This window comes from Coregonus clupeaformis, chromosome 11 (genome assembly GCF_020615455.1).
Source record: "Coregonus clupeaformis isolate EN_2021a chromosome 11, ASM2061545v1, whole genome shotgun sequence".
Taxonomy (NCBI): Eukaryota; Metazoa; Chordata; class Actinopteri; order Salmoniformes; family Salmonidae; genus Coregonus; species Coregonus clupeaformis.
Window position 1 is genome coordinate 18,541,178 of NC_059202.1, and position 27,080 is coordinate 18,568,257.

Below are 27,080 nucleotides of genomic sequence, written 5' to 3' on the forward strand. Positions count from 1 at the left end.
CCTGATACTTATTACAGCTTCTAGTCAGGCTTTATCCCCTGATACTTATTACAGCTTCTAGTCAGGCTTTATCCCCTGATACTTATTACAGCTTCTAGTCAGGCTTTATCCCCTGATACTTATTACAGCTTCTAGTCAGGCTTTATCCCCTGATACTTATTACAGCTTCTAGTCAGGCTTTATCCCTGATACTTATTACAGCTTCTAGTCAGGCTTTATCCCCTGATACTTATTACAGCTTCTAGTCAGGCTTTATCCCCTGATACTTATTACAGCTTCTAGTCAGGCTTTATCCCCTGATACTTATTACAGCTTCTAGTCAGACTTTATCCCCATATACTTATTACAGCTTCTAGTCAGGCTTTATCCCCTGATACTTATAACAGCTTCTAGTCAGGTTTTATCCCCTGATACTTATTACAGCTTCTAGTCAGGCTTTATCCCCTGATACTTATTACAGCTTCTAGTCAGGCTTTATCCCCTGATACTTATTACAGCTTCTAGTCAGGCTTTATCCCTGATACTTATTACAGCTTCTAGTCAGGCTTTATCCCCTGATACTTATTACAGCTTCTAGTCAGGCTTTATCCCCTGATACTTATTACAGCTTCTAGTCAGGCTTTATCCCCTGATACTTATTACAGCTTCTAGTCAGGCTTTATCCCCTGATACTTATTACAGCTTCTAGTCAGGCTTTATCCCCTGATACTTATTACAGCTTCTAGTCAGGCTTTATCCCCTGATACTTATTACAGCTTCTAGTCAGGCTTTATCCCTGATACTTATTACAGCTTCTAGTCAGGCTTTATCCCCTGATACTTATTACAGCTTCTAGTCAGGCTTTATCCCCTGATACTTATTACAGCTTCTAGTCAGGCTTTATCCCCTGATACTTATTACAGCTTCTAGTCAGGGCTTTATCCCTGATACTTATTACAGCTTCTAGTCAGGCTTTATCCCCTGATACTTATTACAGCTTCTAGTCAGGTTTATCCCCTGATACTTATTACAGCTTCTAGTCAGATTTTATCCCTGATACTTATTACAGCTTCTAGTCAGGCTTTTATCCCCTGATACTTATTATAGCTTCTAGTCAGGCTTTATCCCCTGATACTTATTACAGCTTCTAGTCAGGCTTTATCCCCTGATACTTATTACAGCATCTAGTCAGGCTTTATCCCCTTATACGTATTACAACTTCTAGTCAGTCTTTATCCCCTGATACTTATTACAGCTTCTAGTCAGGCTTTATCCCCTGATACTTATTACAGCTTCTAGTCAGGCTTTATCCCCTGATACTTAGTACAGCTTCTGGTCAGGTTTTATCCCCTGATACTTATTACAGCTTCTAGTCAGGCTTTATCCCCTGATACTTATTACAGCTTCTATTCAGGCTTTATCGCAGGATACTTATTACAGCTTCTAGTCAGGCTTCATCCCCTGATACTTATTACAGCTTCTAGTCAGGCTTTATCCCCTGATACTTATTACAGCTTCTAGTCAGGCTTTATCCCCTGATACTTATTACAGCTTCTAGTCAGGCTTTATCCCCTGATACTTATTACAGCTTCTAGTCAGGCTTTATCCCCTGATATTTATTACAGTTTCTAGTCAGGCTTTATCCCCTGATACTTATTAAAGCTTCTAGTCAGGCTTTATCCACTGATACTTATTAAAGCTTCTAGTCAGGCTTTATCCCCTGATACTTATTACACCTTCTAGTCAGGCTTTATCCCTTGATACTTATCACACCTCCAAGACTGAAATCTCGTTTTTCGAATGAGCAACAGAAAAACACACATGCCAATCAAATGTGTTCAGTGGCTCTTTAAAGTCAATATGAAGAATTATTCACAAAAAAGTTCAGCAACATAAATATTTACTCTAGGGATTAGAGTCTAAGCTATGTATGGTCTACCCATACCCTGGTATGTTACTATTAGGAAAAAAAAGTGAAATCGAATCGTGAAAAAAATACATTTCTCCATTTGAAAAATATATATCAGCAATGGAATTATTTACGGTGCTTACTCTGTGTACTACCGTTCAAACGTCCCTCTGCAGTGTGTGTGTGTGCATGCATTTCTTATAGCACATACGTCAGTCAATCTTGCAGGACGACAGTTGAATCCCAGGGGTTTTATAACGTACCTGAATATTCTCCATTTATAGATTTACCTGAGCGTATAATGTACTGATCTGATGCTCTCCCGCACAGCCGCATAATTTCACCGCCCATAAATATTACATGAATTTACTTTTGTGAAATTGCTGCCTTTTTTCTTCAACCTCCCCTCTTCTCTCACCCACCTCTCTCGGAGCGGTCCTTACTGAGTTTTTTTTGCCCCCGTAACCGGGGGGGGGGGGATTAATAAGGTGTTTTAGGTGTGATCTGTGAACTCGAGGGGTGAAAGGTGGGATGAATTTGAAGGGGGATCGGATATATCTACATCCCCTCACCCCCACCATCGCACTCCCCAAGCCACAGCACTACTACCGCCACCCCTCCCACCCGGCCCCCTCTCTCCCGCCATGCGTCCCTCATGTCATTGAGGTCACACGCCGCCCCACGCCGCTCCCCCTCACGCTGAGCTGAGCCCCCTCTCTGACAAACTGCGCGTGCCGCTAGTGTCACAGCTGGCAGAGATTTGTAACTGTGTCCCTGGTCCATTGCATTTGAATTATTCCACAGGCTAGCCCCCCCTTCTCTCTCTCTCTCTCTCTATTTCTTTCTTTCTCTCTCTCTCTCGCTTTATATTTGAGAAAGAGAGAAAGCGAGATGGAGAGAGAGGGAGAGAGAGAGTGAGAAAGAGAGAAAGAGAGAAAGAGGGAGAAGAGGTAAGGAGGGAGGAGGGAAGAGGAGGAGGAGAGGGAAGATCAACCAGGGCCGGGGAGAGATGCACCAAGGGCAAGGGTGCATGGTGAAGGACAGGAGGGGAAACAGGTGGAAGGTTAATAGGCCTGGACCAGATCCACTAGACGCTCGGGCTTGATATATGGGCCCTGGGCCTGGTGCAGGCGTAGGTTTTCAAAGATATATTATTTCATTTGAGCAGCAGCATTCTCCATCCCCACATTTGTGCACTGATAGATGATATCCCCCGCCTGCGCCCCACCAGACAGCCACTGTGAGTTTCTATAAGGCCCTGCTCCTCTACAGATGACATCTCTCTCTCTTTGGCTCTCTCTCTCTCTCTCTCTCTCTCTCTCTCTCTCTCTCTCTCTCTCTCTCTCTCTCTCTCTCTCTCTCTCTCTCTCTCTCTCTCTCTCTCTCTCTATTTGTCACTCTCTCTTTGTCTCTCTCTCTCTCTTTGTCTCTCTCTTTTGTTCTCTGTCTCTCTCTTTGGATCTCACTCTCTCTTTGGCTCTCTCTTTGGCTCTCTATCTCTCTTTGTCTCTCTCTCTCTTTGGTTCTCTCTTTCTTTCTCTCACTCTCTTTGTCTCTCTCTCTCTTTTTATCTCTCTCTTTGTCTCTCTCTCTCTTTGTCTCTCTCTCGCTCTCTCTCTCTCTCTTTGTCTCTCTCTTTGGCTCTCTCTCTCTTTGGTTCTCTCTTTCTCTCTCTCTCTATTTGTCTCTCTCTCGCTCTCTCTTTCTCTCTCTTTGTCTCTCTCTTTGGCTCTCTCTCTCTATTTGGTTTTCTCTCTCTCTTTGGCTCTCTCTCTCTCTCTCTCTCTCTCTCTCTCTCTCTCTCTCTCTCTCTCTCTCTCTCTCTCTCTCTCTCTCTCTCTCTCTCTCTCTCTCTATTTGTCACTCTCTCTTTGTCTCTCTCTCTCTCTTTGTCTCTCTCTTTTGTTCTCTGTCTCTCTCTTTGGCTCTCACTCTCTCTTTGGCTCTCTCTTTGGCTCTCTATCTCTCTTTGTCTCTCTCTCTCTTTGGTTCTCTCTTTCTTTCTCTCACTCTCTTTGTCTCTCTCTCTCTCTTTTCATCTCTCTCTTTGTCTCTCTCTCTCTTTGTCTCTCTCTCGCTCTCTCTCTCTCTCTCTCTCTCTTTGTCTCTCTCTTTGGCTCTCTCTCTCTCTTTGGTTCTCTCTTTCTCTCTCTCTCTCTTTGTCTCTCTCTCGCTCTCTCTTTCTCTCTTTGTCTCTCTCTTTGGCTCTCTCTCTCTATTTGGTTTTCTCTCTCTCTTTGGCTCTCTCTCTCTCTCTCTCTTTGTCTCTCTCTCTCTCTCTCTCTCTCTCTCTCTCTCTCTCTCTCTCTCTCTCTCTCTCTCTCTCTCTCTCTCTCTCTCTCTCTCTCTCTTTGTCTCTCACTCTCTCTTTGGTTCTCTCTCTTTCTTTGTCTCTCTCTGTCTCTTTCATAAATACTTGAAGAACACTGTATTTTAGCTTTTAGATAAATCCAATATATGCCAACAATTCCGATAGTATCAGCACCTAAAGAAAGAAAATGCTCAGGAAAAAAATATGGATTATAGACAGAGAGCTTAGAGACATCTGAGAGACATCTGCCAAGCAAGGTTCTCGAAATGGAACCATTTTAAGTCTTGAGCTACTGCAAAAATCCAGGATACACAGTTACATCAACATTTGATGGATCACTCACTCAATTGATTTACTGCTGAACCATATCTGTGTGTTTTTTACACTGGCGGTCATGCATAGACACTTTAGAGTCGCTTTAACCCCATTTCATAACTGCTCTGGACTGCTCTTCCCTCTTGGTCCCTGGACTACAGTATCCTCCGGCCTTGAAGAAAAGTCTGGACAAGTCCAGAACGCTGCGTCCTAGAGCCCCGCTAGGCCCTTGAGACTCTCCCCGGGCCCGGAAGGAAGAGGAGGCACTTGCTAAAAGGGAAGATTTAGGGCTGGCAATCCCCACAGACAGGCTGAGAAAGAGACGTCAGGGAGAGCTTCTAGAATTGGCCCCAGTCTGCTCATCCACATCTTGCTTTGATGGATAAAAGGCTGTCATGAACTACCAGTTCCTGGAGAAGAAGCTGATAGACTCATCTGCCTCAGACTCTTCTCTTCCACCATTTGGTTTTCCCACCTCCTTCTTCTTTTCCTCCTCTTCATCTTCAAATGGCAAAGAAATAGGCAAAGGAAGAATTTGAAACACGGATAGACTCATCCACACCAGATAGACAGACTAGATAGACTCATCCACACCAGATAGACAGACTAGATAGACTCATCCACACCAGATAGACAGACTAGATAGACTCATCCACACCAGATAGACAGACTAGATAGACTCATCCACACCAGATAGACAGACTAGATAGACTCATCCACACCAGATAGACAGACTAGATAGACTCATCCACACCAGATAGACAGACTAGATAGACTCATCCACACCAGATAGACAGACTAGATAGACTCATCCACACCAGATAGACAGACTAGATAGACACATCCACACCAGATAGACAGACTAGATAGACTCATCCACACCAGATAGACAGACTAGATAGACTCATCCACACCAGATAGACAGACTAGATAGACTCACCCACACCAGATAGACAGACTAGATAGACTCACCCACACCAGATAGACAGACTAGATAGACTCACCCACACCAGATAGACAGACTAGATAGACTCACCCACACCAGATAGACAGACTAGATAGTCTCACCCACACCAGATAGACAGACTAGATAGACTCATCCACACCAGATAGACAGACTAGATAGACTCATCCACACCAGATAGACAGACTAGATAGACTCATCCACACCAGATAGACAGACTAGATAGACTCATCCACACCAGATAGACAGACTAGATAGACTCATCCACACCAGATAGACAGACTAGATAGACTCATCCACACCAGATAGACAGACTAGATAGACTCATCCACACCAGATAGACAGACTAGATAGACTCATCCACACCAGATAGACAGACTAGATAGACTCATCCACACCAGATAGACAGACTAGATAGACTCATCCACACCAGATAGACAGACTAGATAGACTCATCCACACCAGATAGACAGACTAGATAGACTCATCCACACCAGATAGACAGACTAGATAGACTCACCCACACCAGATAGACAGACTAGATAGACTCATCCACACCAGATAGACAGACTAGATAGACTCATCCACACCAGATAGACAGACTAGATAGACTCATCCACACCAGATAGACAGACTAGATAGACTCATCCACACCAGATAGACAGACTAGATAGACTCATCCACACCAGATAGACAGACTAGATAGACTCATCCACACCAGATAGACAGACTAGATAGACTCATCCACACCAGATAGACAGACTAGATAGACTCATCCACACCAGATAGACAGACTAGATAGACTCATCCACACCAGATAGACAGACTAGATAGACTCATCCACACCAGATAGACAGACTAGATAGACTCATCCACACCAGATAGACAGACTAGATAGACTCATCCACACTAGATAGACAGACTAGATAGACTCATCCACACCAGATAGACAGACTAGATAGACTCATCCACACCAGATAGACAGACTAGATAGACTCATCCACACCAACTTTTTTGCAGTCTCCCCCCTCCCCCTCCTCTTCCTCCTCCTCCTCCTCCCCCCCCTCCTCCTCCTCCCCCTCCTCCTCCCCCCCCTCCCCCTCCTCCTCCTCCTCCTCCCCTTCCTCCTCCTCCTCCTCCTCCTCCTCCTCCTCCTCCTCTTCCTCCTCCTCCTACTCTTCCTCCTCCTCCTCTTCCTCCTCCTCCTCCTCCTCTTCTTCCTCCTCTTCCTCCTCCTCCTCTTCCTCCTCCTCCTTCTCTTCCTCCTCCTCCTCCTCCTCCTTGTACTCTTCATCTTCCTAACAGAAGTAGTTGAAAAAAGAAACAAAAGAAAGTTAATTGGGATTCTGCTTCTCTGTGAGTGAAGAGAGCAGGTCCATGTTAAGTCTTATTTATGGACGATCAAGCGTAAAAGCCTTTTTTATTGGCAGGTCAGGGTGCTGGTTAAGGTGTGGAGTCGGCGGACGCTCGGCGATGCTGTTAGCGAGGGACCCACGCTCTGCTCCTGTGCCATTTCACAACGACGCCTGCAACTAGGCACGCAAAATCAGTGGGGCAAGCGGGTGGTGGCGAAATGGGTAAACAAAGTGGATATTGGGAGTTGATTTAGCCAGCTAACTAATCAACTCAACTGCTCTGACGCTAATGCTAACTCCAGCGGCATCTCAAACTAAAAGCCCCTACATTGTTATTCTTCTCCACATCTTTCTCTGCCGTGACTGTTGCTATGAGGAAGCATTAACAAAAAAAACTGCCCATACGCATGGAGTCCACTTTCTTCCATCAAAACACTTCACACAAGCTGACAGAGAACAAGCGATTCCAGGTAAAGCGTTGGTTGAGTCCCAAATGGCACCCTATTATTCCCTATATGGTGCGCTACTTTAGACCAGGGCCCATAGGCAATAGGGAATAGGGTGCAACATGGGATGCAGCATTGTTATTTGCAGGTCAGTTGGTAATGTGTTGTCACAGGCAATAAATATACACACCAAGCGCTGGTAAACACTCCCCGTTTAAACTCTAGAGTTTCCTTTAGGCCGAAGAGGCTAAGGTGTGGCCTCTCTGGCCTGGGGTTGACCTGCCCTGCCATCTCCAAACTAAACTCACTAAGCTATGTGAATAACCCCTTACAAATGTCTAATAACTTTGTTTATAAATACTGATGAATAATACAATTATTTTCATTTTTATTTTTACTTAAATTTTTTAAATAATATACACTATCTATAAATAGTTTAATAATGCTTAGTCATGAAAGTTATTCAAGTGTTACAGAGTTATCTATCCTTCACATAGGCCTTGTTTTTCATTTAAAGATGCATCTCATGTATCTCAATATGTCCGACCTGCGTAACTACAACAGGGCCTTGTCTCTCTCCTACAGTCACTATGATCCAGGCTTTAGAAAAGGAAGTTAGCCCTGGCCTTAATTATCTGCTTGTAATCTGGTGCTGGCTGGTTGGCTGGCCGGCTGAGGTTGGCTGGCCGGCTGAGGTCTGTCGCCCTCGTCACACAACCTGTCAACAGTTGTCCTCGAGTTCTATTTTTGCTTATTTACGGCCAATTAGATTTGCACTCTGATGAATGACGTGTGTTTCGTAGGGGGTATCGCTAGACTTTCAGGGTGCATGAGGCCCACCATGCACCCTGAAAATGTCTTTAGCATCACTGACCGTTAAAGTAGAATAAAACCACTGTTATTTATGTTTTTTTTTAAGCCTTTCTCTCTCTCTCTCTCTCTCTCTCTCTCTCTCTCTCTCTCTCTCTCTCTCTCTCTCTCTCTCTCTCTCTCTCTCTCTCTCTCTCTCTCTCTCTCTCTCTCTCTCTCTCTCTCTCTCTCTCTCTCGCTCTCTCTCTCGCTCTCTCTCTCTCTCTCTCTCGCTCTCTCTCTCTCTCTCTCTCTCTCGCTCTCTCTCGCTCTCTCTCGCTCTCTCTCTCTCTCTCTCTCTGTCTCTCTCTGTCTCTCTCTCTCTCTCTCTCTCTCTTCGCTCTCTCTCTCGCTCTCTCTCTCTCTCTCTCTCTCTCTCTCTCTCTCTCTCTCTCTCTCGCTCTCTCTCGCTCTCTCTCTCTCTCTCTCTCTGTCTCTCTCTGTCTCTCTCTCTCTCTCTCTGCTCTCTCTCTCTCTCTCTCTCTCCTCTCTCTCGCTCTCTCTCGCTCTCTCTCTGTCTCTCTCTGTCTCTCTCTCTCTCTCTCCCCCTCTCTCTCTCTCTATGTCTCTCTCTGTCTCTCTCTCTCTCTCTCTCTCTCTCTCTCTCTCTCTCTCTCTCTCTCTCTCTCTCTCTCTCTCTCTCTCTCTCTCTCTCTCTCTCTCTCTCTCTCTCTCTCTCTCTCTCTCTCTCTCGCTCTCTCTCGCTCTCTCAATTCAATTCAATTTCAATTTAAGGGCTTTATTGGCATGGGAAACGTGTGTTAACATTGCCAAAGCAAGTGAAGTAGATGGTAAACAAAAGTGAAATAAACAATAAATATTAACAGTAAACATTACACTCAGAAGTTTCAAAAGAATAAAGACATTTCAAATGTCATATTATGTATATATACAGTGTTGTAACAATATGCAAATAGTTAAAGTACAAATGGGAAAATAAATAAACATAAATATGGGTCTCTCTCTCTCTCTCTCTCTCTCTCTCTCTCTCTCTCTCGCTCTCTCTCTCTCCCTCTCTCTCTCTCTCTCTCTCTCTCTCTCTCTCTCTCTCTCTCTCTCTCTCTCCTTAACACAGCAGAAATAAATGATTCCATACATATTGAATAAATGTATAGTCTAATAATAGTATTAGTTCTTTTCGGATAAAAGGGGATTTTTTCACGACCACTGAAACAATGACCAATATAAACCAAATATTCCGAATTGACTCAAGGCCGAGTACTTTTTAACTGCCCCAGAACCTGTCCTGCTAGGGGTGTCGACAGGGGTGAACCAAGTTCTGGTAAATGTAGAGATTTTTTTGGTGTGGTCTAGCCTCCCAGTCTGGATAGATGGACACGTTGTTCCAGGCGTACACACTCACACACACACGCGCATGCATGCACACACACACACACACACACACACACACACACACACACACACACACACACACTCTCCCTGATACATTCATCACAAAGGCCTGTTGGGAAAGGAAGTGCTACAGTATTTCACAAGAGACACAACCGTTCACAGTCATTCAATTTCATAGATAGATTAATTAGTTTAATTCAGATGTTATTTTTATATTAAAGCCCCAACCAAAATGGCTTCCCGAGTGGCCCCAGCTGTGAGGTACTAGAGCCACACTAATGGGAACGTACTGTACTGTCTCCTCTTCAGACTGACTGAGGCATCTGTCTGCCAGGCTGTCTCTCTTCTGGACTGAATTATATAGGAGTCTAGTCAATACCAATGTATTTGTGTGTGTTATCCATAGAAGGATCGCAGTCCCCCCCTCCCGCAGTCTCCCCCACACACACACACACACACAATATCGACATCCCCTCTTACCATACAGTAGCTTACAGCCGTAAATCTCGGAATCAAGTCAAACAATGCATAGAATTCAAATCAAATGAACCCCCCCTTTTCCCCAACAGATCACTCAGGACCTGCCTGCTCAGGCTTAATGCAGTGTATTTTCTGGTAGATTGAGCACTGTTGAACAGATCAATACTACCCAATAGTCTTACAGAGCACAAACTCATTTCACATGTGGAAGGCATTATTTTCTCACTGTATTTCAGTTAGGTGGGTGGGAGGTCGGGGTGGTGGAGGGTGGGGGTGGATTTGTGGATGTGTGGGGGTCTGTGGGGTGTGTGAGTGTGTGTGTGTGTGTGTGTGTGCGTCTGTGCGTCATATGTGTGTGTGTGTTTGTGTGTGTGTGTGTGTGTGTGTGCGTGCGTGTGTGTGCGTCTGTGCATATGTGTGTGTGTGTTTGTGTGTGTGTGTGTGCGTGCGTGTGTGTGCGTCTGTGCATATGTGTGTGTGTTTGTTGTGTGTGTGCGAGCGTGTGTGTGCGTCTGTGCATATGTGTGTGTGTGTGTGTGTGTGTGTGTGTGTGTGTGTGTGGGTGCGTGCGTGTGTGTGTGCACGTCTCAGGGAGGGTAACATTTGAGAGCTCCTACTCCCCTGGCTTCGTGTATTTTATGAGCCTAATGTTCATGTGAATAATTGATTAGCCCTCTGTTTTTGATAATTAGTTGATAGCGTCTTAGCTTTAAGCCCTCAAGAGCCCATGCAGCAAACTCAGGCCATTTTTCTAACATATTATGAATGTACACACACACACACACACACACACACACACACACACACACACACACACACACACACACACACACACACACACACACACACACACACACACACACACACACACACACACACACACACGCTCCCTCCTTCTCTCCGGCCACTCAGAGAGGCAGACGGTCACCTCTACCCAAAGGAGCCAGTCCGAAGCCTCGACCACTGATTCTTTATTCTGTTCTCTAATTCATATATCTATACACTGAATATAAACACAAAACATTAAGGATACCATCCTAATATTGAGTTGCATCAATGTAAACTGTTGTTTTGAGGGTGACATTTTATCCACGGGATTGTCATTATTGTTAACCAATTTTTCAACATAGACACACCTTGTATAAAATATGTTGAGTTTGTACCTTTAAAACAACGTCAGCTTTTCAACGTTATATCCACTATAAAAACGGCTGGGCAGCACCTCCAAATGGAGAGTTACTCTATCAACCGCTATCCATTTGGTCTTCTATGCAGCGCCCCCAACTGGAGAGTTGGTCTATCTACAGCTATTTATTTGGTCCCCCATCCAGAGTTTTAACCAAGCCCAGCTTAGCTTTGACTGACTACTACCAATGTGCTATCGTGATTACTGAGAGATCACTCAATAACTAAATACACAGAGTGTACAAAACATTAAGTACATCTTCCTCATATCGAGTTGCACCGCCTCTATTCGTCGGGGCATGCACTCTACATGGTGTCGAAAGCGTTCCACAGGGATGCTGGCCCGTGTTGGCTCCAACGCTTCCCACAGTTGTGTCAAGTTGGCTGGATGTCCTTTGGGTGGGGGACCATTCCTGACACACACAGGAAACTGTTGAGCATGAAAAACCCAGCAGCGATGCAGTTCTTGACACACTCAAACCGGTGCGCCTGGCACCTACTACCATACCGCGTTCAAAGGCACTTCAATATTTTGTCTAGCCCATTCACCCTCTGAATGGCACACGTACACAATCAATGTCTCAGTTGTCTCAAGGCTTAAAAATCCTTCTTTAACCTGCCTCCTCCGCTTCATCTACACTGATTGAAGTGGATTTAAGTGACATCAATAAGGGATCATAGCTTTCACCTGGATTCACCTGGTCAGCCCATCTCATGGAAAGAACAGGTGTCCTTAATGTTTTGTCCACTCTGTGTATATATTCATATATCTTTGCCATTTTGTTGACATTTTGACATGTCCACTTCAAAGTGAAAGTTATGTGGTTTTCCACGGTACAGAGCAAATGCTCATCTGTTGATCTTGTTTAAAGGCAAAAAAACATAAAACATATCATCTCTCTGACCCATTGTCAGAGGGGTATGAGTTATCATCTCTCTGACCCATTGTCAGAGGGGTATGAGTTATCATCTCTCTGACCCATTGTCAGAGGGGTATGAGTTATCATCTCTCTGACCCATTGTCAGAGGGGTATGAGTTATCATCTCTCTGACCCATTGTCAGAGGGGTATGAGTTATCATCTCTCTGACCCATTGTCAGAGGGGTATGAGTTATCATCTCTCTGACCCATTGTCAGAGGGGTATGAGTTATCATCTCTCTGACCCATTGTGTAGGCTTAATATTTATATTGGTGTTTTGAGACATACAGTAATATCTGTACAGGGCTTCTCTCGGCCCAGATCCCAGTTTTTCAAAAGTTATCTGGATAGAATAAATGCATAGAAATATAATGAATAGAAAGGGAGTCCCCGATTCAAGTCAATGATTTGTCTGTTCCATTCATTCTATTTCTATGTATTTAATCCTATCCGATAGGCAAAATCCAGATATAGAACTTTTGAAAAATTGGGCCTTGGGGGATAGGCCTGCATACGTTCACCAAGGTTACCTGATATAAGATCTAGATGACTTCTAAACAGGTGCTGGGGGGAAGGGGATTTCAAGCATGTGTGTGATTTACCTACCATATGCCCCCCTCTATTCCAAACTGAATGGTCTGGCACCAAGACTAGGATATGAGAGAGGGAGAGAGAGAGGCAGAGAGAGAGAGGCAGAGAGAGAGAGGCAGAGAGAGAGAGGCAGAGAGAGAGGCAGAGAGAGAGAGAGAGAGAGAGAGAGAGAGAGAGAGAGAGAGAGAGAGAGAGAGAGAGAGAGAGGGAGAGAGAGAGAGAAGAGGGAGAGAGAGAGAGAGAGAGAGAGATAGAGAGAGAGAGAGAGAGAGAGAGAGAGAGAGAGAGAGAGAGAGAGAGAGAGAGAGAGAGAGATAGAGAGAGAGATAGATGGCTGCCGTTTTATGGACTCTTAACCAACCGTGCTATTTTGTGTGTTTTTTCTCATTGTTTGTAACTTATTTTGTACATAATGTTGCTGCTACCGTCTCTTATGACCGAAAAGAGCTTCTGGACATCAGAACAGCGATTACTCACCTTGAACTGGATGAATAATTTTTCTTTAATGAGTCGGACGAGAGGGATTTGCTCCAGACACCCGACAGGGCCCTCATCCCCGTCATTCACAGTAGAAAGAAAAGGAGATATCGCGGAAGGAGATTGGGGTGCTTGGTAAGGAGCCAGCGACGAGTGGCTAATCTGCCTTTGCCATCGATACTATTGGCCAACTTACAATCGCTTGATAATAAAGTGGACAAACTACAGGCAGGAATATCCTACCAACGGGACATTAAAACTGTAATAACTTCTGTTTCACCGAGTCGTGGCTGAACGATGACATGAATAACATACAGCTGGCATACACTGTATCGGCAGGATAGAACGGCAGCCTCTGGTAAGACAAGGGTGGCGGTCTGTGTATATTTGTAAACAACAGCTGGTGCACGATATCTAAGGAAGTCTCATTGTTTTGCTCGCCTGAGGTAGTGTATCTCATGATAAGCTGTAGACCACACTATCTACCAAGAGAGTTTTCATCTATATTCTTCGTAGCTGTCTATTAACACCACAAACCGATGCTGGCACTAAGACCGCACTCAATGAACAGTATACGGCCATAAGTAAACAGGAAAACGCTCATCCAGAGGTGGCACTCCTAGTGGCCGGGGACTTTAATGCAGGGAAACATAAAAATCCGGTTTACCTAATTTCTACCAGCATGTTAAATGTGCAACCAGAGGGAAAAAAATCTAGACCACCTTTACTCCACACACAGAGACGCGTACAAAGCTCTCCCTCGCCCTCCATTTGGCAAATCTGACCATAATTCTATCCTCCTGATTCCTGCTTACAAGCAAAAACTAAAGCAGGAAGCACCAGTGACTCGGTCAATAAAAATGTGGTCAGATGAAGCAGATGCTAAGCTACAGGACTGTTTTGCTAGCACAGACTGGAATATGTTCTGGGATTCTTCCGATGGCATTGAGGAGTACATCACATCAGTCACTGGCTTCATCAATAAGTGCATCGATTACGTCGTCCCCACAATGACTGTACGTACATACCCCAACCAGAAGCCATGGATTACAGGCAACATCCGCACTGAGCTAAAGGGTAGAGCTGCCGCTTTCAAGGAGCGGGACTCTAACCCGGAGGCTTATAAGAAATCCTGCTATGCTCTCCGATGAACCATCAAACAGGCAAAGCCTCAATACAGGACTAAGATCAAATAGTACTACACAGGCTCCGATGCTCGTCGGATGTGGCAGGGCTTGCAAACTATTACAGACTACAAAGGGAAGCACAGCCACGAGCTGCACAGTGACACAAGCCTAAATCACTTATATGCTCGCTTCAAGGCAAGTAACACTGAAACATGCATGACAGCATCAGCTGTTCCAGACGACTCTGTGATCACGCTCTCCGTAGCCGATGTGAGTAAGACCTTTAAAAAGGTCAACATTACCAGGACGTGTACTCTGAGCATGCGCTGACCAACTGGCAAGTGTCTTCACTGACACTTTCAACCTCTCCCTGTCTGGGTCTGTAATACCAACATGTTTCAAGCAGACCACCATAGTCCTTGTGACTAAGAACGCTAAGGTAACCTGCCTAAATGACTACAGACCCGTAGCACTCACGTCTGTAGCCATAAAGTGCTTTGAAAGGCTGGTCATGGCTCACATAAACACCATTATCCCAGAAACCCTAGACCCACTCCAATTTGCATACCACCCCAACAGATCCAAAGATGATGCCATCTTTATTGCGCTCCACACTGCCCTTTCACACCTGGACAAAAGGAACACCTATGTGAGAATGCTATTAATTGACTACAGCTCAGCATTCAACACCATAGTGCCCTCAAAGCTCATCACTAAGCTAAGGACCATGGGACTAAACACCTAACTCTGCAACTGGATCCTGGACTTCCTGATGGGCCGCCCCCAGGTGGTAAGGGTAGGTAACAACACATCCGCCACGCTGATACTCAACACGGGGGCCCCTCAGGGGTGCGTGCTCAGTCCCCTCCTGTACTCCCTGTTCACTCATAACTGCATGGCCAGGCACGAGTCCAACACCATCATTAAGTTTGCCGATGACACAACAGCGATAGGCCTGATCACCGACAATGACGAGACAGCCTATAGGAAGGAAGTCAGAGACCTGGCCGTGTGGTGCCAGGACAACAACCTCTCCCTCAACGTGATCAAGACAAAGGAGATGATTGTGGACTACAGGAAAAAGAAGAGGACCGAGCACGCCCCCATTCTCATCGACAGGGCTGTAGTGGAGCAGGTTGAGAGCTTCAAGTACCTTGGTGTCCACATCACCAACAAACTAACATGGTCCAAGCACACCAAGACAGTCGTGAAGAGGGCACAACAAAACCTATTCCTCCTAAGGAGACTGACAAGGTTTGGCATGGGTCCTCAGATCCTCAAAAGGTTCTACAGCTGCACCATCGAGAGCATCCTGACTGGTTGCATCACTACCTCTGACCGCAAGGCACTACAGAGGGTAGTGCGTACGGCCCAGTACATCACTGGGGCCAAGCTTCCTGCTATCCAGGACCTCTATACCAGGCGGTGTCAGAGAAAGGCCCAAAAAATTTCAAAGACTCCAGCCACCCTAGTCATAGACTGTTTTCTCTGCTACCGCACGGCAAGCGGTACCGGAGTGCCAAGTCTAGGTCCAAGAGGCTTCTAAACAGCTTCTACCCCCAAGCCATAAGACTCCTGAACATCTAATCAAATGGCTACCCAGACTATTTGCATTGCCCTCTGCCCCTTGCATTGCCCTCCGCCCCTCTTTTACGCTGCTACTATTCTCTGTTTATTATATATGCATAGTCACTTTAATAACTCTACCTACATGTACATATTACCTCAATTACCTCGACTAACCGGTGCCCCTTCACATTGACTCGGTACCGGTACCCCCTGTATATAGCCTCGCTATTGTTATTTCTACTGCTGCTCTTTAATTATTTGTTACTTTTATTTCGTACATCGTATCCTCATGTGTGCTCCCCTCCAATAGAATCCCCATACTTCCTCAGTGAAAACAATGTACTTGGCAAATTCAAATTGGCGTTTTACCAAATTACCGTAAGACAAACCACATATTCACCCTAATTGACAAAAAACAAAGGCAAAGTCTTCTCATGCTTTGTTGAGTTCCAAAAAGCTTTTGACTCAATTTGGCATGTGGGTCTGCTATACAAATGTATGGAAAGTGGTGTTGGGGGAAAAACAAACAACATTATAAAATCCATGTATACAAACAACAAGTGTGTGGTTAAAATTGGCAAAAAACACACATTTTTTTCCACAGGGCCATGGGGTGAGACAGGGATGCAGCTTGAGCCCCACCCTCTTCGACATATATATCAACGAAACTAGAACAGTCTGCAGCACCCGGCCTCACCCTACTAGAATCTGAAGTCAAGTGTTGACTGTTTCCTGATGATCTGGTGCTCCTGTCCCCAACCAAGGAGGGCCTACAGCAGCACCTAGATCTTCTGCACAGATTCTGTCAGACCTGGGCCCTGACAGTAAATCTCAGTAAGACAAAAAACAATGGTGTTCCAAAAAAGGTCCAGTTGCCAGGACCACAAATACAAATTCCATATAGACACCGTTGCCCTAGAGCACACAAAAAACTATACATACCTCGGCCTAAACATCAACACTACAGGTAGCTTCCACAAAGCTGTGAACGATCTGAGAGATAAGGCAAGGGCCTTCTACGCCATTAAAATGAACATAAAATTCAACATACTAATTAAGATTTGGCTAAAAATACTTGAATCAGTTATAGAACCCATTGCCCTTTATGGTTGTGAGGTCTGGGGTCCCCTCACCAACCAATAACTCACAAAATGGGACAAACACCAAATTGAGACTCTGCATGTAGAATTCTGCAAAAATATCCTCAGTGTACAATGTAAAACACCAAATAATGCATGCAGAGCAGAATTAGGCCGATACCCGCTAATTATCAAAATCCAGAAAAGAGCCATTAAACTTTACAACCACCTAAAAGGAAGCGATTCCCAAACCTTCCATAACAAAGCCATCACCTACAGAGAGATTAACCTGGATAAGAGTCCCCTAAGCAAGCTGGTCCTGGGGCTCTGTTCACAAACAGACCCCACAGAGCCCCAGGACAGCAACACAATTAGACTCAATCAAATCATGAGAAAACAAAAATATAATTACTTGACACATTGGAAAGAATTAACAAAAAAACAGAGCAAACTAGAATGCTATTTCGGCCTAAACAGAGAGTACACAGTGGCAGAATACCTGACCACTGTGACTGACCCAAACTTAAGGAAAGCTTTGACTATGTACAGACTCAGTGAGCATAGCCTTGCTATTGAGAAAGGCCGCCATGGGCAGACCTGGCTCTCAAGAGATGTGCACACTGCCCACAAAATGAGGTGGAAACTGAGCTGCACTTCCTAACCTCCTGCCAAATGTATGACCATATTACAAACACAATTTGAAAACAAACCCAATTTTGATTAACTCCAATATCTATTGGGTGAAATACCAGTGTGCAATCACAGCAGCAAGATTTGTGACCTGTTGCCACAAGAAATTGCAACCAGTGAAGAACAAACACCATTGTAAATACAACCCATATTTATGTTTATTTATTTTCCCTTTTGTACTTAAAAAAACAAACAAACAAAAAAATCCATCCGATGCAACTACTTCATCTGCTCTATAAATGCCATTTCTATCTGAAAACGATGATGTGACGTCATACCCACTTCATACCTATGGCTCACACCACCACCACCGTTACCTGCACATTTTCCCAGCATGCTTATCACCCCCTAGCCACAGCGGGAGATGGACCAGGGTCCAAATGGAGCCTCTGCCATGACAAACAGACTGGGAGATTTCCACAGGATCAGGGAGAGTAGAGGAGAGGACAGACTAATGGTTCAGTTCACCCCCGTCCACTAGGCCCCGTCCCTGGGAAAACTGGAGCCCTGGCTGGCTGGTTGGCCCCAGGTCACATACAGCACATCCCAGGGATTTACTTACTCACTAAGGCTATTTTACAATCCATTATTACCATAGAAATACAATTACTAGACAGGACACTCTATTTGGTGTTTTTTGTTTATATTGTTTTAAAGCAGTATTGGTATTGTGTAATAGGAGGTTCCACATTATTGTGGAAGATTGTTCTTTTAATTATCAACCATTATCGATTAGATTTCGTTTGGGCATGGCTTTCTACAGGATCACAAAAAATGCAGAAGAAAGAAACTCAAATCCAAACACCTACAACCAAATCTGAACAATCCGTCTAGGGGTAGAATGTGTGTTGAAGTAAACCAGGCTGAGTAACAGCCTGAAAACAGAGAATCCTACTCTATTGAAATTAATTGCTATCCCCAGGTGAATAATACCCTACAAGAGGCCTGTTCGCCACCAGACGAACAGATGCCAACAGAAGACAACTAAAACTATGACATGCTCGAGACTCCCCTCATTGAAGTGAACTTCAAACTTCAGCTGTAGTTCTCAGAGAGAACGTTGATACACGTCTAGCTAGTCCGATGGGGGGGAGCACTGAAGGGGGTTATATTAATATGTTCAGTAGGCCATCAGGTCTTCTTAAAATCTGATCCAGCTGTGTCCCTTGTTAGGTCACCATACCCACAACACTTAACAATGATCGTGGCTTTCGACCAAAAACAGCACACCACAAAAATATATATATTTACACTACCAGTCACAAGTTTGGACACACATACTCATTTAAAGGTTTTTCTTTATTTTTACTATTTTCTACATGGTAGAATAATGGTGAAGACATCAAAACTACGATATAACACATATGGAATCATGTAGTAACCAAAAAAGTGTTAAACAAATCAAAATATATATTATATTTTACATTCTTCAAAGTAGCCACACTTTGCCTTGATGACAGCTTTGCACACTCTTGGCATTCTCTCAACCAGCTTCACCTGGAATGCTTTTCCAACAGTCTTGAAAGGAGTTCCCACATATCTTGAGCACTATTCCTTCACTCTGCGGTCCAACTCATCCCAAACCATCTCAATTGGGTTGAGGTTGGGGGATTGTGGAGGCCAGGTCATCTGATGCAGCACTCCATCACTCTCCTTCTTGGTCAAATAGCCCTTACACAGCCTGGAGGTGTATTGGGTCATTGTCCTGTTGAAAAACAAATTATATTCCAACCAAGCCCAAACCAGATGGGATGGCGTATCACTGCAGAATGCTGTTCTAGCCATGCTGGTTAAGTGTGCCTTGAATTCTAAATAAATCACAGACAGTGTCACCAGCAAAGCACCCCCACACCATCATACCTTCTCCTCCATGCTTCACGGTGGAAACCACACATGCAGAGATAATCTGTTCACCTACTCTGCATCTCACAAAGACACGGCGGTTGGAACCAAAAATCACAAATTTGGACTCATCAGACCAAAGGACAGATTTCCACCGGTCTAATGTCCATTGCTCGTGTTTCTTGGTCCAAGCAAGGCTCTTCTTCATATTGGTGTCTTTTAGTAGTGGTTTCTTTGCAGCAATTCGACCATGAAGGCCTGATTCACGCAGTCTCCTCTGAACAGTTGATGTTGAGATGTGTCTGTTACTTGAACTCTGTGAAGCATTTATTTTGGCTGCAATTTCTAAGGCTGGTAACTCTAATGAACTTATCCTCTGCAGCAGAGGTAACTATGGGTCTTCCTTTCCTGTGGCGGTCCTCATAAGAGCCAGTTTCATCATAGCGCTTGATGGTTTTTGCGACTGCACTTGAAGAAATGTTCGAAGTTCTTGAAATGTTCCGTATTGACTTCATGTCTTAAAGTAATGATGGACTGTCATTTCTCTTTGCTTATTTGAGCTGTTCTTGCCATAATATGGACTTGGTCTTTTACCAAATAGGGCTATGTTCTATATACCAACCCTACCATGTCACAACACAACTGATTGGCTCAAACACATTAAGAAGGAAAGAAATTCCACAAATTAACTTTTAACAAGGCACACCTGTTAATTGAAATTAATACCTCATGAAGCTGGTTGAGAGAATGCCAAGAGTGTGCAAAGCTGTCATCAAGGCAAAGGGTGGCTATTTGAAGAATCTAAAATCTAAAATCTATTCCATGAGTGTTATTTCATAGTTTTGATGTCTTCACTATTATTCTACAATGTAGAAAATAGTCAAAATAAAGAAAAACCCTTGAATGAGTAGGTGTGTCCAAACCTTTGACTGGTACTGTATATATATATATATATATATATATATATATATATATATATATGCTTTGCCGGTTTTGACTCCAGACCATTATCAGCATTATTATCAGTGGTCTCTTCTTAGCAGGGGACGATTAATAAATATTACTGTTGGGTCCTCCAAACACACCATTCCCAATTACTTTACATTCCCGAAAGATAGGGGATATTGTATTTTCTTAATCACTATATTTTATTTTCTCTACATTCCTTAAGTTCTCTCTCTCTCTCTCTCTCTCTCTCTCTCTCTCTCTCTCTCTCTCTCTTATTTCTTATTCTGCCTCTTTCTCTCTCTCTGTGTGAAGTAGAAAACATTCATCTGTGCTTGTGGTTAAGCGATTGATCAGGGCATTGATCCCTCTGGCCTGAATGGCCGTAAAGGTGTTAAATTGGTTTCTGGGAGGATATGTATTTTTCATTACAAGCGCTGAGAGAAGTTCCTGCTTGGAAAAAAAGAAGAAGAAAAAAAGCAGTGATGATATTAAAATGAAAAAGTACACCTTGAAAATAGCCTTAAATGTTTGAAGCAGTTTGGGCCTATCTGAGGTAAAATATTCTTCTTAGGGGGGCTATTCGACCGCTATCAGTGCCAAACCCAAAGCTAACAAGCCAAAGCCTTGGTCATGACTGTTTCATGATTTCACTGTTGCGTGGATGGAGGGTTCCAGTTAGACTCTAGACATGGATGGGTAGTTTGACGTTCTACTGAATGTGCCACAATTTACTACACTACAGATACAAAGTACACAACAGATACATTCTGGAAGTTTAGCTGCTATTTGTTCTTCACCGTCTGGTTTTTCAGAAACTAAATCTAGTCTGAATGTACCCGTTTTAATGATAGTGGTCAGTTGTGTAGTTCTGAATGTACCCGTTTTAATGATAGTGGTCAGTTGTGTAGTTCTGAATGTACCCGTTTTAATGATAGTGGTCAGTTGTGTAGTTCTGAATGTACCCGTTTTAATGATAGTGGTCAGTTGTGTAGTTCTGAATGTACCCGTTTTAATGATAGTGGTCAGTTGTGTAGTTCTGAATGTACCCGTTTTAATGATAGTGGTCAGTTGTGTAGTTCTGAATGTACCCGCTTTAATGATAGTGGTCAGTTGTGTAGTTCTGAATGTACCCGTTTTAATGATAGTGGTCAGTTGTGTAGTTCTGAATGTACCCGTTTTAATGATAGTGGTCAGTTGTGTAGTTCTGAATGTACCCGTTTTAATGATAGTGGTCAGTGGTGTAGTTTTGATGATGAAACTGTGAAGTCTGTTTTCTGCAGTCGGATGAAGCATGATTCTACTAACGCTATCATCCATGTTCTCTACAGTTTACTGCTTGGTATGATCAATATCAGCCTGGCCGCCTCCTAAATCACACATGTTATTGGTTCCATATAGTTCAATCAACTGTAACATTCATTAAACACTTTATTGGGCCATTTACTTAAGAAATGTTATTGTCTAAAGCTGTTGGCTTTGGCTACATATTATTTTCTTTACAACACGTTCACATTCCAGTTCTCATGAACAGAATACAGAACAGACAGAGACGGTAAAATAAATCCCCTCCCTCGTCAGACCACTCCTTGTATCTGAGTGGACGGACAGACGGATTTTGTGAAATCCATAGCTTGTTGGGTTCAACGATGTGACAGTGCAAAGGAAAATCTTGTCAGGGAAACAGCCAGTGTCATTGGCACTTAAAGGGTCGGCGATCCCTCTCCACGCCTCACTTTGCTCGTCTTGTCTCGGTCGCTGTGCGGGTCACCCCCGCTCCCGCCTCGCGTCCCCCTCGTCTCCCCTTGTCTCCTTTGATAAACTGGCTCTGTCTGGACTGATGCTGCCAGGAAGGAGGATATGTCTGGAGTAATGCTGCCAGGAAGGTAGCTCTGTCTGGAGTGATGCTGCCAGAATGGTAGCTCTGTCTGGAGTGATGCTGCCAGGAAGGCAGCGCTGTCTGGAGTGATGCTACCAGGAAGACAGCACTGTCTGGAGTGATGCTGCCAGGAAGGAAGCACTGTCTGGAGTGATGCTGCCAGGAAGGAATCTCTGTCTGGAGTGATGCTGCCAGGAAGGAAGCTCTGTCTGGAGTGATGCATCCTGGAAGGAAGCTCTGTCTGGAGTGATGCTGCCAGGAAGGAAGCACTGTCTGGAGTGATGCTGCCAGGATGGCAGCTCTGTCTGGAGTGATGCTGCCAGGAAGGAGGCTCTGTATGAAGTGTTGCTACCAGGAAGGAACTCTGTCAGGAGTGATGCTGCCAGGCAGAAAGCTCTGTCAGTATTGATGTTGCCAGGAAGGAGGCGTGAGGACGGCTCCCTTTGATGGGGACCCCGGCACTCGCCAGGACCCCTGACAGGCCTGCTTTGAAGAGCGGGGACTAACTGCCCATCTTTCTCCACCTCCTCCCTCCCTCCCTCCCTCCCTAATGCCCTCTATCCCTCACTCCCTCACGCCCACCCCCCCTCCCTCCCTCCTTCCCTCACACCCTCCCCCATCCCTCCCTCCCTACCTCACCCACTCCCTCCCTCCTTCCCTCACGCCCTCCCCCATCCTTCCCTCACCCACTCCCCCCAGCCCCCCACCCCATCCCTCCCCCCCCCCTCCCTTCTTCCCTCCCTCCCTGATGGTTTTACTGACTGCATTAGAATGTTCCTCTGGTATATGGCCTCCGTTCACCCGACCAAAGAAAGGAGGGATGAGAGAGAAAGACAGGAATTACAGGACTGGTCACTGCAGACAGACAGACAGACAGACAGACAGACAGACAGACAGACAGACAGACAGACAGACAGACAGACAGACAGACAGTCTCGGTTTGAGTCTGCTCCTCCAAGCGAAACTCTCAGCGATAGTGCCACTGTTATGTCTGGGGTGGAGGCTAAATAACTCCTCTGCAGTCAAAACAATCAGCCTCAATAACAGTTGCGCTGAAACTACCACAGTGTCATTCAAGGTAATAAAGTGTTCTATGTGCAGCAGACATCCGTTAGCTCATTGATTTCACAGCGCTTTGATTGAAACAAATGGCCTCTTTTACAAAGTTCCAGTATGGATAATAGCATTCCTTTCTCCACCAATTGTACCGTACCTGTCAGTGAGGCAGTTTTACCACAGGTCTGCATTCTTCTGTAAAACTCACTGACGTTTTAGAGTGCAACGTCACAGACCTTAACTGTTAACCCAAGGATTCTCTCGGACTCATGCAAAGCGCATTTCGCCACAACAACACCAACCGAAAGCGTTTTGCGAAGCCACGTCATTCCGCAAGTCAGATAAATAGTATCGAGGGTGACACTGTTTGTCGAAGGGGGAAGGAGGGGTGAGAGAGGAATCTCCCTGTCTTCTTCCTCATTCTATTCCTTCTGAATGTGGCCTTTCTGTGTTCTTTCTGTGTTTGTGGCTACAGTGTGGAATGATTAACGCAGTGAGACCTGGGAAGTAACTGGTTCACAATGGATGGGTTGTTGCGGTGTATCAGACTACCTTCGGCATGCGTCAGTCACCGGAACGGGAGTCACCAGCCTCCGTGTTGCGGAGAAAACTCGCTACTTAATCATTGAGAACGGTGAAATCACTCAGCAACTGGTGGCACTGGGGAAAACAGATAAAAGCAGTAATGCTGACAAACAGGGATGTGCATGGGCTCTTTGAAAGCTGTGGTGTGGATGTGTTTGGACGGGGAAGGGGAGTAGGGGACGGTTATGTGAAACCGCAGTATAGTGTGAAGTTGTCTACCTCCACAAGTGATGTAGTGATACAATAGGTGGGTAAACTCTTATCACCCGATCGCGTTGAAAAAAGTAACGCTCCCTATACTTTCAATGCAGTTTTTCCGAAAAAAAGTGGATGAACTGCATTTACTTGTGTTTACCCTCCACTACACCCCTGACCACCACCTGTGGAAGAGTGATCAACGCTACTCAATCTACCCTGAGTTGTGTCTACTTGTCAAACCACAAAAGTGTTGTAGCTCGCTTCACCCTAAAACCTTTCACTAAGAGAATAATGTCACGGAGGTGTTTAAATTTTTCGTATCCTTTTTATTCAGAGGCGGAATAAACGTAGCATGACACGTTGGCATAGCATTATCATTAGCATCAACGTCAACAAATGACCTTCTTCTTCTCTCCTTCTCCCGTTGTCTCACGAACAGGTGGATGACCAAATGAAGCTCCTCCAGAACTGTTGGAGCGAGCTCCTCATCCTCGACCACATTTTCCGTCAGGTGATGCACGCCAAAGAGGGCTCCATCCTATTGGTCACCGGCCAACAGGTAAGTCACCTGATTCCCCAACCCCCGCCCGCCCCTTCCTGCCTGGCCACTCCCCTTCTCCCCACACCCTCCACCTAGACCTCATCAGACACTCGGCACGTGCACATCAACACCCTTTAAAGCGCTATCGACCACACCGGCCCCAGCGCAGTCACCGCTCCATTAAAAATAGATTATGCTTATAGGTATACGCTAATGTGACCAGAATAATCAATTATGCATTTTCTATTATTTTATTTTTTTTGCATCAAGCAAGACGAATATATAAAGTGCTTGTTTAAACATGCCTGTAGAGTCATTAGCGGTAGAAAAAAAGCCTGTTATGATTTACCTTTGCTGTGCCCCAGAGGAGCCTGCGAGGGCTGCCGCCTGAGGCTCCTGACGAGGCCCTCAACACAGCCTGTGATTCCTCAGTCAGTATGTCAACTGACAGAGAGAGAGAGAGAGAGGGGAAAGCGAAAGAGAGAGAGAGAGAGAGAGGGGGGAAAGCGAAAGAGAGAGAGAGAGAGAGAGAGAGAGAGGGGGAAAGAGAAAGAGAGAGAGGGAGAGGGGGATGCTTGTTATGAATATGGCTCGGAACGCCCGGCACACCTGTCAGTGAGACAAGAACACTTCATTATTGATGAGCCGGTGTTTCCGAAACGTTGCTCTTCAACAAAATGTTCTCCAACAATAGATGGGGGCATTAATATTGAGGCGAGGTGAGGAGGGTCTGTTGAACTCTGATTATTAGTGGTCAGAAAGTTGAACTCTGATTATTAGTGGTCAGAAAGTTGAACTCCAATAATTAGTGATGGGGAGTTTTCATCTAAGTGCTCTCACACAGCGATAGATACATAGACGCAGACACACACTCATAAACGCACACAGACACACACATAGAGTTCAGACACACACAGACACACACACACACACACACATAGAGCTCAGACACACACAGACACATACAGACACACACATAGAGCTCAGACACACACAGACACACACAGACACACACATAGAGCTCAGACACACACAGACACACAGCACTCTCTGTCTCCACTGCTCTGCGTTTGATTAGCCAGGGCTGGCTGTTAGCAGGCCTCAGCCAGTAAAGGAGGGCTGATGGGAGGAGGAGAAGGAGGAGAGGGAGGAGGAGGAGGAGGAGGAGGAGGAGGAGGAGGAGGAGCACCAAGACTATCCCCACCCCCACCACCACTATCACCACCACTATCACCACCACCACCATCACTACCATCACCACCACCCCCACCACTATCACCACCACCACTACTACCCCCACCACTATCACCACCACTATCACCACCACCACCACTATCACCACCATCACTATTACCAACACCACTATCATCACCACTATCACCACCACCACCACTATCACCACCACCGTCACCACCACCATCACTATCACCACCACCACCCCTAATACCATCACCACCACCCCCACCACTATCACCACCACCATCACCACCATCACTATCACCACCACCACTATCACCACCATCACCACCATCACTATCACCACCATCAATATCACCACCACCACTATCACCACTATCACCACCATCACTATCACCACCACCACTATCACCACTATCACCACCATCACTATCACCACCACCACCACCATCACCACCATAACCACTACCACCATCACTATCACCACCACCATCATCACTACCACCACCAAAAGCACACACCAGTATGGTGTCCATAGTAGAAACACAGAGACAATTCATTCTGACCTATAAGGTTACTATGGCAGAACTCAACAGCCTCTTACGATATATCAAATAATGCAACAGAGATGGAGTCGGGTTGATTTTAAGGATCTTTGGTGGGTGATTGTGTCAGGCTGGGGCACCGTGACCTGTTTGGGCGTGCCGACCACTTCGGCTCTGGTACCTTGTTGTGTGAGCGTTTGTGTCTGGGCCGCTTTGCCTGCCGTCGTCTGAATGGCCCCAGTGCACCATGGGGGATTAGCGGAGAAACGCGAGCGATACATAGGACACCCCGCGAGGACAGGCTTCAGAACATGTCCCTTCCTCCCTCACTGCCCTCCTGTCTGTCAGCTTAGTCAGGAATTGGCCTTCGGAGGAATCTGATGTAGCAACATATATATAATCACACAAATCTAATTTATACAGCTCTTTGGCCTGAACTGTCTTTGGATCAAACACAAGACGTGGCAGCTGGTGTCATGTGAAAACACAGGCTGAGTTCAGTAGAGTATGAATGTAAAAACAAGGTCTTGCCATTTCTCTGCAACATAAATCTTTGATATTGCTTGATGTCAATGGCACTAGCACATGAAAGGCAAATGTTAAAATATTGTTCCAAAAATCTTCTCTGAACAAACTCATTTATTCAGCAGGTTTCCACTACTATTGAATTACATTGTCTTTTCAAAAGAACTC

At 45.1% G+C, this 27,080-nt stretch overlaps 1 protein-coding gene across 1 annotated transcript in view; it reads left to right on the top strand.

Annotated features, from left to right (window-relative positions):
- Positions 1–27,080, top strand: part of LOC121577120 (nuclear receptor subfamily 5 group A member 2-like) — a 163,794-nt gene that overhangs the window by 87,083 nt on the left and 49,631 nt on the right. The window contains exon 6 of the mRNA XM_041890912.2: positions 24,544–24,663. Within this exon, the coding sequence (XP_041746846.2) occupies positions 24,544–24,663 (120 nt within the window). The remainder of the gene's footprint in view (positions 1–24,543; positions 24,664–27,080) is intronic.